The following is a 12,414-nucleotide window of genomic DNA, read 5'->3' on the forward strand; positions in this document are numbered from 1 at the left end:
TATCCAATCTGATTCACAATCTCGACTTGTAGTGCCCGAAGGGTTTTCACCATCAAGCCACTCTCATTTTTTTTCTTTCTCTCAACTTACAGTCGCCTCAAGATGCTCGTGAAGGTTCTCACCAATAAGACTCTCTCATTTTGCTGGAATGTTACCCCTGATATGATTTACCTCTACTTGCTCGCCTCGACATCTCTCGAAGACTAATCGGAAGGTCTTTCTCTGGACCGTAATGTGGGCTTTTGGATGGGGCTAGAAAGAAAGGGTATCAAAAGGCTCAAAACAAACTCAGCCGGGTTCAAAATTACAACTTTTGGAACCAGATTTTCTCACAACAACCACAACTTCTGCCCCAGTTTCATTGCTTGGGGACTTTTGGATTTTTATTTTGATGGGACCAAACCGTGAGCCTGCCTACGTATCCTTAAAAGGAATCAGGTCGAACGTAGTTCATGCCATAGGAATTACTTTGTTTGTTGTGATTTTTCTTTTCTTTTTCTTTCTCTTCTTTTCTTCCTTTTGTTTTTCTTTTTGTTGTTTTTTCCTCTCTTTTTTTTTCTTCTCTTCATTCTTTTCTTTCTCTCTTCATTCTTTTCTTTCTCTTTTTCTCTTTGTCCTTTACTTACATTTTGCACATGCGTTTCTGAACTTTACTACTGATTCCTAAAGAGGGGTATGAAAAAGAAATAAATAAGGCTCAAAAAGAGTAACAAAGGATAAAGTGTTTAGATAGCAGAACAAAATACCTTCGTCATTCCAATCTTCAAAACATGCCAAGTACAAACAAACACAACTTAACCAAAGGAATCATACATGATATCTTTTGACCGCATCAGAATTGATAGCCATTTCTACACATTTGCCTTCTACATCCATTAAATATAAAGCACCATTGGACAACACTCTCACTCTCATTACCATGAATGCCCCCCTGCAAATTTGGGGAGAACTTGCCTTTAGCTTCGACCCGATGCGGCATGATGCATTTCAATAGGGTTTCTTTATGTTCTATCTACCCAGTTTCACACAATTCGAGCTTGAAGTGATCTCAAAATGCCTTTGCTTATTTCCCCTCGCATGTCCTTACATTTTCAAAATTGCTTCATTCCTTCATAACTAAATTGACTTTTAAAACTAGGCTGAGAATTATGTGTGCATGTCATGTCACTAGAGTCAACAGGAAAAGAACTATAAAAGAAAAGAGAACTAAACAAAAAATGACTAGCAGTTACAGAAAACAGAAAATTACATTAGACAGTTGGTGAAAGGATTTGAACAACAAAACAAGCAAACTAAACTGGGGTTACAAACCTAGAACAAACTTAGACAACACTAAACGAGCTGCTACGACTAAACAACTAGGCAAAATAAAAGGATAGAAGGGTTTGAATCACAAGACAATATCCAAATTACAACCCTGCAAATAACCCGAACAATAGAAATGACAACAAAATAAACCACCAAAACTCCTCCCTGGCTAACCAAGAAAAAATCGTCATTCCAATCACCAAACTCAGCATCTTAGCTACTGACTTCTGCATCAACAATACTAGGATCTTCACAAGTCTCCATCGCATTGTTCTTAACAAATTGCTTTTGGGTTCCCTATGCCTGCTCGTTTTTAGGATCAACCTCTGATAGCGCTGAAAGCTTCATAGCGCGTGGACCTCCAAGGAACTCAGAAGAATTCTCATATTCCTTTTCAATATAAATCATACCTACCATATGCGTCTCATTACACACAGGCGATGGCCCTTGGCTAGTGTCTGCTGCATCTGGATTTTGCACGACAATGTCACTTGTATCAATAAGCTTCTGAATTGCTTTCTTCATATGTCAACACTTCTCTATGTCATGCCCCGGGGCATCTGAGCAATATGCGCACCTTTGAGAAAAATCAAACTTCTTTAGAAGAGGGTTTGACATTTTTATTTGAATCGGCTTCAACATGTCCAATTTCCTTAGCCTCTAGAACAGACTGGCATATGACTCTCCCAATGAAGTGAGGGTTTTCTTTCTCTACAATCTCTCATTATTAAATGCTTGATTGGGCCGGAAACCTGATCCAGGAGGGTTTCGATAGGCTCGTGGGGGCGGGTAAGACATTTGGGGAAGTGGTGTGGGCCATCGCGGGCCTTGTGGGTGTGGAGCATATGGTGGTCCATTGTGGACAGGGTACTGGGAAAGTGATGTATGACTTTGGGAGTTCTGTGGAGAGAAGTAGCATTGGGGAGGGTCATCTGGTGCACAAGGATATCCACGGGGACGATGTCGAGGCTGGAAGTGTTGAGCAGGAAGGCCCATCAGATCATCTTTTCTATTTCTCTATCTTCCACCCAAACTAGCTAGGATGTTCTGAATGTCTTTCGTAGTATCTTTCAATGCCGAATAACTCATGATTTTGCCTGACTTGATTCCCTCTTCTACCATCTCCCCCATTTTTAACACATCATTGAAAGGCTTACCCAAGGTCGGGATCAAATGAGTGAAGTAGGTTGGTGCCTGGGCTTGTAGGAAAAGCTCAACCACTTCTTTTTCACCAATCGGGGTACTGACTTGAGAAACTTTCTCCCTCCATCTAAGCCCAAACTCCCTAAAGCTTTCCTCCGACTTCTTTTCCATTCTAGATAGGTAAGAGCGGTCTGGGGTAACACCGTATTTGTATTGAAAGTATCGAACAAAATCTTGATCCATGTCACCCATTGTAGGCCACTTACCAACATCTTGACGATTATGCCATTCCAAAGCTGCCCCAGTCAAGCTCTCACCAAAATACGCCATCAACAAATCATCTTTCTCGCCAACACTTCTCATTTTACTGCAAAAGACCCTCAAATAGGCTACCGGATCCCCACGCCCATCATACAAGTTAAATTTTGGCACTTTAAATCCCTCAGAAAGGCGAACGTCAGGGGACACAGACAGTTCCTTGTAAGCCATGCTACCCTGGTCTCCCATTCCTTGCTTGTTCTCTAAGGACTGTTCTATGCCTTTTAGCCTCCTGGTATCCCATCTTGTCCTTCTCTTCCTGTGAACTTTTCATTTTCAACATGAGGCTCATCCCGCGAGCCCTGCTTGTATAAGTTGGGGACATTGTGGGCAACCTCTAAGGGGTAATGTTGGGCATCATGAGCTTTGAGTGAGTGTTCATTGTCGGGGATAGTGGATGTGACATGAGGGCACTTATGGGAAAAGATAGTTGGAGGACGCGTGATGGAGCTACTAGGGTGGTTGGAAAAGCTATGATAAGCGGGTGGATCTGGAGAGTATGGAGGATCATCTAGCTTTGGGTCCGGAGTTTGGGTAAGGGCAGCATCTAGGAAGCTAGGTGGTGGTGGGGGTGGTGCCTTCCCAGTCATCCAAGCCTGATACATGTCCGTCATGTGTTGTCTTAACATCTTTACCTTTTTAACCAACCCATTGTCATGTTCAAACAACTGCTTTCGGGCACCGGTATCAACCAACTCAGTTCTGTTGTTGTCTGTCATTGCCTTTTGACTTTATGTTGTAGAGAAGAGTTACCACTTTAAAAACCACAAACCAACCACCCTTCTGCTATGAATATAACAAAATGAAGCCATCACGTTAGCGTTAGGGCATTTAACATAAGATAATCTCACTTTCACCTAGCCACAATTATCGGTTCTAAAATGACTTCGAGGGTACGAAGGTCAGTTGGCGTCATCCCAATTTATTCATTTCAATCCTCTCTTTTCTTCACTTTTCTAGCACTTGCTTGATCATTTTCCTTCCTCTTTTTCTAATTTCACTCTTTTCTTACCTCTCATTTCTCACATCCCTCAATTTCATCTCTTTTTTTCTCTTTTTTTTTTCCTTTTTCTTTTTCTTTTCCTTTTCTTTTAATAAAATAAAATAAAAAAATAATTCGATCGAACCCTATGTAGGTTGCCTACGTATCATGACCCCACATGAATCAGATCTTTGCGTAGTTCGGGAAGATCAGGAATAAAGAAAATAAACTGACATTCTATTTTCTTTTTTTTCCATGATGACAACTCTAATGAGAAAAGAGAAACAAAATAAGCAAATCTCTTTTTTCTAGACTGAATGTTCTATAACCTACTCTAAACTCAAGCTTAACGAGCATGTCTTTTTTTTTTTGAAACAAACACTCTATGGGAAATTATTAAGGAAAAAACTCCTACAAGAGAAAAAAATTTGATTCTTTTTTAGGAAGAAAATCTAAAGAATAAACCAAAAAAAAATATTTGAATTTTCATTTGATGGTAAAAAAAATCTTTTTGAGTTTTTGGAATTAATATCTTAAAATAAAACTTTTAAAGAGGTACTAAATAAAATTCTCGTTTTTTTCTTCTTTTTTTTTTTTTGAATTTTTGGTCTTAATGTACTAAAAGAAAATATAAAAGCAATATTAATTCAATAAAGGAAAACCACCTCAAATGGTTTTTTATTCCTAGAATTAGTATTCTAAAGAAAACTTCTAACGGAAATATAAAATGCAATATCTCTTTTTTTTTGGATTTTTTATTTATAACACACCTTTTCAAATGCATAACAGAAAGTACAATAATAATAGAAAAACTCGACATTACTATACAAAACTAGAAGGTAAAAGACGACATAAAATGGAAAACAGACTCAAAACGTATAAAAAGAAAAGAAAATCTTCTTTTAATCTACTCCTGAATGAGCGATCCTGACTGGATGGTCCCGGAGTGTCTGCCATGCTCAAACTCCGGTAAATAGACTCACACCTGTATGAGAAAATTTTAACCAACACTATGTGAGATAATAACACTCCCTATTAGACGTCTACATACAAGACATAATTGAGACTATTTTTGCAAAATGACTATGTGGCCAAAAGTAGCTAAAAATGCAAAATTTGGCTAAGACCCCGCAAAGCCAAGAACCTAAGATTTACTAGGAAGACCGGACCCTATGTGGGTTGCCTACGTATCACGCCCCGAAAGACGAGAATCAGGTATGCATAGTTCGGGCAGACTAGATACAGGCAAGAAATAAAAATAACAACTAATTCAGAGAAAAAAATATTTTTTGTCTTTTGTTTTGAAAAAAATGATGAAACATGTAAACATCTTTTGGATTTTCTTTTCTATTTTTTTTATTTTTTTTAAAAAAATGACGGGGAAAATGCAAACTCTTTTTTTGGATTTTCTTTATTTTCAATTTTTTTTGGTTTTTTTTTGAAAAGGTGTGCAAGAAAATTATAACTGGGCCCCCACTTGCTTCATTTTTATACTTCAACCTCTTTTCTTTCGCATTTTTTTCTTTTTCCATTTGCCCTCAACTATCATTGGTCCGCCAAATGACTCTTTCACCCTTGAAGAAATGCAACATGTAGCACATATGATGCATCAAGATGGTATGTTATTTTGGGTACACCTGTCCTAGACGGACCCAACCCTTGTGTTGAGTCCCAAAGTCAGATGCACGTGATGCAAACAAGCGTTCCTACTAGGGATCCAGCATGAGGCTATGTTATTCTAGGTTTAAAAACCTGGGTTTATTTGTTCTAGACCTGGCTGACCCGAGCGGAAAGCTCTAGCCGGGGGGGCCGAGGGGGGGCAGCGTACCGGGAATAGAGAAGCTTCACCGGCTTTGCAACTTGTCCGAACCTCGTTCTAAAATTAGAATATGACTCTAACAGAAAATAAGTCACATGAAGTGCACACTTCCAAGATGATTTAGAAGACTCAGAGAGAGGAGAGTTTCGTAATAATTTATATACAGTTCAAATAGTATCAAAGCGGTAAAAAGTGACATTTAGCACATTAGGCCCAAACATGTGAATAAAACCAGATAATAAATAAAGCCAAATATAACAATTATTCTAAGCTCGAATTCTTGAACATAAAAAATTAGTACGAACTCTATCCTACCCCCTTTTCCATGACCTCATATTCATCATAGAAAATTTAAACTAAATACAATAATCTTCCAAATTAAGCACAACGTCCTAGCATTTAGGAACAGTGAATAAGAGAACTAATAGTAAGGGAAAAAGTAAAAGAAAATGGACAAATAACAAGATATTTAACAAACATTAAGGTCAATTAATCAACACAGATCCACGAAAATCATGCAATTATCAGAATTATATTCCACTCATCACAGCTTGAATGTATTAAGTAAACATCAACATTTAGAACCAAAATCGAGACGACGAACGGACCTCAAACGGAAATGAAGAACAACGGACTCAAACGTAAATCTCCATGACCAAAAATTGAAAGCGAAAAACTGTTTTGAAGAGCTGGAGCTTTTGAGTTCGGGTGTTTTTCGCTGGGAGATGGGGTTCTTGGAGTGGAGGTCCGGCGATTTGGTGGAGTTCTACGGCGGTTTCGAGTTCGCTGGTTCTCCGTGCTTGTGCGTCTGTTCTCCAGCGGGCTATTGGTTCAGTGGAGGTGGCTGGAGATAGGTCTTGCCGGTGGGTTTGGGTGTATTAGCGTTCAGGGGTTGTTGGTTAGTGGTAAGGCTGGGGCTAGATGTATTTTAAAGAAGAAGAAATCAAAACGGGGGGTGGATGGGCTGAAGAAGACGATGATCTTCAAGGGGTGGGGGTCGTTATTTTTTGTGAAAAAGCTGCGCAGCTTTTATCTTTTTCAGCCTTCTCCTCCTTTTTTTAGATTTTAAGCATTACTTTATATGTAGAGTCTAGGTTTAGGTGTATTTTTGTGTATTTTGTCAATTAGTCCCTAGGTCTTTTTGTGTTAAGTCCTTAGGGTCTTTTTTATTTGTTTTTGTTCCAAAGCAGAGTCTAGAAGGGTCTCTAGGCTTAATGGAGTAATCTCAATTGGGCCAAGAATTGGGCTCTAAAACTCTTAAAATTATGATCCAACACCTTAATTGACTCCTTTTAAAAATAAGATAAAAATACTACACAATCCAAAAGCTAAGATGAAACTATTATATATTTTTTGTATTTTCAAGATTATGTAAAGATAAAAATAAGGTACTATTTTTGTATATTTTTTTTATTTAAATTTATGAAAGATACGTAAGCTAAAATATTTTTTTGTAATTTTTTATTTTTATGACGAAAATAAAGTAAAGAAGTCAAAAATAGTTGAAATAGTTATATTAGACCTAAATTAAATATTTACGTGCTAAAATATGAAAAATCTTGGGGAGGGTCAAAAATCATATGTCTACAACACCGTCTAAATAAGAAAACTAACTTTAAAATAGTACTACCTCCTTTCACTTTTTAGTTATCGATTTTTACTTTGTACTCTATTTAAGAAAAAATAAATGAAGTTTATATTGAATAATTTCATTCACAATAATAATAGCATTTTCAGAAAAAATAATTTGAGAAATGAGTAATAAATGATAAGGGTGAAAAAGGATAAAAATGTACTTTCTTAATTTACTAAAGAGGACAAGTAAAACTGAATAGAGAGACTACTTAATCTGAAAATATAGCTTACACAACTATTGAAAAGTCTTATTGTTATCCGTGGCAAGCACGTTTCAACTATCCCATCTGCTAAAGGACATACCTTTACCCTTGCGTTTGACAAACTATTCTTGTTCAAAATATCCTTTGACACGACCCAATTTGTCCTATTGGTTGTGATAATGCCCAACGTTCCCGCTACAGAAGCCAATAGTGAATTAATCATTGCATTTTTCCTTTTTAATAAATTTTCAAGTAGTTTAAATTCTATTTTATTAAGGAATAAGAAGTAGAAAATTTAATAAGTAAGACAAAGACTAATGAGTGAACAGATGCAGTGAAATAATTATTCCAAAACCATAAAGTCTACTAGTATGTGTTCCAAGGCCTGGTGTTACAAGTGTATGAGCAATTAGTAGAATATACAAAACTCTAACTACTGTTTGAAATAAAGTAGACAGAAAAGTAAATGCAAAAAAGAGACTCTGGGTGCTGTAGAACGGCTCAAGAAGCAGCTCACCACTAGGCCTCAGGGTATCGGTGGTACGCGTCGGTATGACTGCCAGATGCACCTGCCTCAAATCCTGCACGATTTGTGCAGAAGTATAGTGTGAGTACATAAACAACATGTACCCAAAGTCTAACCACGAAGAAGCAGTAACGAGGGGTCGACTTCGATACTTAATGCGGGCCAATAATAAAATACAGAAATTCTAATAGGCATTGGGTACATGAATAACAACAAATAATAATAATTTCAATAATTTCAGGCCCTTAAGTAAATTATAATCTCTTAAATCATAAAAGCAATATTAAGTGTATTCGGTCTCCAAACATTATCACGCACGATTTATGCCGAGGTCGTACAACCCGATCTAGAATAATGTGTACATTGCCGAGGGTCGAGCGGCACGAACCATAGATGCATCTACTCTAATGTAGAGGCGTTCGGCCTGCTCCACAAGAAGAGAAGGTATTCTAAGAATAACCAATATAAAAGCTATCACAAAGTTTATACACAAGGGAGCACATTCTCCATTAATGGTCAAGTAACCCGCCAAAACTCAAAGTAAGTGAAGTTTGGTCTTTACGAATTCTTTATCAAGTTCCAATAAAAGTTAGGCACTTTAATCAAAAAGTAGGGTGCAAACATTACAAGTATTTTATGATTTGGGTCCTAAACTACCTGGACATAAGCATAATTAGTAGCTACGCACGGACTCTCGTCACCTCGTGCATGTGTAGCCCCCACAATTAGAAGCAAATAGTAGTTTAAATCACCTATGGGGTAAATTCCCTCTTACAAGGTTAGGTAAGAGACGTACCTCGTCTCAAAGCTCACTTTACGACCTGCAAATTCGTTCTAAAGCCTCAACTCGAATCCGAACAATCTGAAACTAGTCAAATATTACATAAATTAATCAATACATGTTCAAAAGTTCATAATTAACTATTATAGCAATTACCCAACCCAAATTAGAAGATTCCTAAAATTTACCCCGGGGCCCACGTATCCGGATTCCAAAAATTTTGCAGATAAATGTTACCGATAACCTCACAAACTCAAATATATAATTTTACCCAATTCCATAATCGCTTTCGTGGTTAAATCCCATTTTTATCAAAACCTAGGTTTTTCAACTAACCCATAAGTTTCACTATTTTACATGTTAAAGTCTACCCATAATCTACGTATTCAACTTACATCGGATAGAAATTACTTACCTCCAATATCTAGGTGAAAACCCTCTCTGAGGGCTCCAAAGATCGCCAAAAGAATGCAATAAATGAACCAAAATGACCTAAGTCCTGACTTAAATGAAGCTTCTGCCTCCAGCGATTTCTACTTCTACAAAGCCGCACTTGCGAAAAATCCATCGCAGGTGCGGTCCTGGACTAGGAATCCCGATCTCGCTTCTGCGGATGGGCTCACTCTTCTGTGGACCCACTTCTGCGGACAATGCGACGCATCTACGGTCAAGACCTGGCCAACCTTATCTCGCATCTGTGGCCCTCCCATCGCAAAAGTGATGTCGCATCTGCGTTAGGTCCGCTTCTACGGGCCACTCCCACTCGTCCATAACCGCATCTGTGGCACCTACGAGCTCGCACCTATGGCTCAAATCTTGCAGGTGCGGACGCACCAGAACTAGTGCACTAGCAGCCCCTTTCAAGTTCAAACTTGATCTGCACCTCGTCCGAATAGCACCCGAGACTCTCGGGGCCTTGCCCAAGATTGTAAACATAAAACAGACTCTCTCTCACCCTTGGAACACGGAAAACAACATTAAAACTAAGATCCACAATCCAAAATCAATAGAATAAACTTATGAACTTCAAATTCTTCTAACTTACTCCAAACGCGCCGAATTATACTTTAACAACTCGGAATAACACCAAATTTTGCGTGCAAGTCATAAATAACCATACGGAACTATTCCCAAGACCGGAATCCCAAACAAACCTCGATAATACTGAAACCTACTCCAAACCAGATTTAAAGAACTTTAAAACCTTCAATGTGCCAACTTTCAATATTAAGCGTCGAAACGCTCCCGGGTCATCCAAAATCCGATCCGAACACATTCTCAAGTCCAAAATCATCATATGAACCTATTGGGACCGTTGAATCTGGGTTTCGAGGTCGTTTACTCAAGTCAAATTTAGCCCCTTTTTAGCCAACATTAAGGAACCAAGTGTTCCAATTTCAACCCAAACCATTCCAATCCCGGACTAACCATTCCTGCAAGTCATAAAACAGTAAAGGCACATACAGGGAGTCTTATTTAGGGGAACAAGGATCTATAAAGAAAAACTACCGGTCAAGTTGTTACATTCTCCCCCTATTAAACAAACGTTCGTCCTCGAACGGGTCTAGAATCATACATGGAGTGCCGAATTAGTGTAGATATATGCTTTGCATGTCCTCCTCGGTCTCCCAAGTTGCCTACTCGATTGGCTGACCCCTCCACGAAACTATTACTGCAAAAATCTTCTTGGACCTCAACTGGCGAACCTGTCTGTCAACAATGGCAAATGACTCCTCCTTATAACCCAGGCTCTCATCTAACTAAACCGTGTTGTAGCCTAACATATGTGACATGTCTACATGATACCTCTAGAGCATAGACATGTGGAAGACCGGATGAACTCCCTATAGATTGAGAGGCAAAGCAAGCTCATAAGCAACCTCTCAACTCGTCTCAACACCTCAAATGGACCTATAAACCTTGGGCTCAACTTGTCTTTCTTCCCAAACCTCATGATTCCCTTTATCGGCGAGACTTTCAAGTGAACCTTCTCGCCAACCATAAATGATAAATTACGTGCCTTATGATTTGCGTAACTCTTCTATCTGGACTGTGCTGCGCGAAGTCGCTCCTATATCAACTTTACCTTTTTCAAGGCATCCTTCACTAAATCATTACCATATAACTTGGCCTCATCGGGCTCAAACCATCTGATGGGAAAACGACATCGTGGACCATATAAAGCCTCAAATGGAGCCATCTTGATGTTGGACTGATAACTGTTGTTGTAAGCAAATCGGCTAAAGGCAAGAATTGATCTCATTGCCCTCCGAAGTCAATCACACATTCTTTGAGCATATCCTCCAAGATCTGAAGTGTCTGCTCTGATTGCCCGTCGGTCTATGGATGAAAGGCTGTGCTGAGCTTTGCTCAGGTCCCCAACTCACTCTATACTTCTCTCCAGAAATGCAATGTAAATTAAGCTCCTCTATCTGATATGATGGAAACAGGCACAACGTGCAACCGAACAATCTCCTGAATGTAAATCTGGGCCAATCTCTCTGAAGAATACGTGGTCACAATCGGAATGAAGTGTGCCGACTTGGTAACCCTGTTGACAATGACCCAACCTGCATCAAACTTCCTCAAGGTCTGCGGCAATCCAACTACGACGTCCATAGTAATGTGCTCCCATTTCCACTCAAGGTCTGCGACAATCTCTCTGGTGCTCATACTTAACCTGTTGGCAATTTAGACACCTCGCTACATACTCAAATATGTCCTTATTCATTCCCTTCCACCAATAATGCTACCTCAGGTCGCGATACATCTTCGTAGCACCCGGATGAATAGAATATCGAGAACTGTGTGCCTCCTCTAGAATCTTCTCCATCAAGCCATCAACATTAGGAACACATAGGCGGCCCTAGAGTCGCAGAATACCATCCTTGCCAATATTAACCTCCTTGGCACCGCCCTGTAGTACCGTCTCCCTAAGAACCAACAAGTGTGGATCATCAAACGAACAAGACTTGATCTGCTCGGATAATGAAGACTGAGCAAAGATGCATGCAAGAACTCGGCTGGGCTCTGAAATATACAACCTCACAATTATTAGTCATGGACTAAATCACCAAAGCTAACGACCTCTCCTCTACTGCAATGAATGCCAAACTACTCATACTCTATGTCTTTCTGCTCAAGGCATCCGCAACTACATTCGCCTTGCCCGAATGATAAAAGATGATAATATCATAGTCTTTTAGTAACTTAAGCCACCTGCGCTATCTCAAATTGAGATCCCTCTACTTGAACAAATATTGCAAGCTGCGATGATCGGTGTAAACTTCACAAAACACCCCATAAAGATAATGCCTCCAGATCTTAAGAGCATGAACTATCGCGGCCAACTCCAAATCGTGCATGGGGTAATTCTTCTTATGGGGCTTCAATTCACGTGAAGCATATGCAATAACTCGCCCCTCCTGTATCAATACAAAACCCAGGCCAACGTGTGAAGCGTCGCAATACACAGTATACATCCCTGACCCTGAAGGCAATACTAGAACTGGTGTTGAAGTTAATGCGGTTTTCAACTTCTGAAAGCTCGCCTCACAATCATCAGACCATCGGAACGGAGCACCCTTCTGGGTCAATCTAGTCAAAGGAGCTACTATAGATGAGAGGTCCTCCACAAATCAACGATAATAACCTACTAACCAGAGAAACTCCTGATCTCAGTCGTCGTGGTAGGACGAG

The 12,414-nt window shown here is 39.3% G+C and overlaps 1 protein-coding gene across 1 annotated transcript; it reads right to left on the bottom strand.

Annotated features, from left to right (window-relative positions):
- Window positions 1-1,605: 1,605 nt before the first annotated feature.
- LOC138869589 (uncharacterized) lies at window positions 1,606-2,958 on the bottom strand. Its single transcript, XM_070147219.1, has 2 exons — window positions 2,406-2,958; window positions 1,606-1,775 (listed from the first exon to the last, which is right to left on the bottom strand). Exons 1-2 carry the CDS (start codon window positions 2,956-2,958, stop codon window positions 1,606-1,608), a joined length of 723 nt encoding a protein of 240 aa, XP_070003320.1.
- Window positions 2,959-12,414: the final 9,456 nt, after the last annotated feature.

This window comes from Nicotiana sylvestris, chromosome 5, assembly GCF_000393655.2.
Source record: "Nicotiana sylvestris chromosome 5, ASM39365v2, whole genome shotgun sequence".
NCBI lineage: Eukaryota > Viridiplantae > Streptophyta > Magnoliopsida > Solanales > Solanaceae > Nicotiana > Nicotiana sylvestris.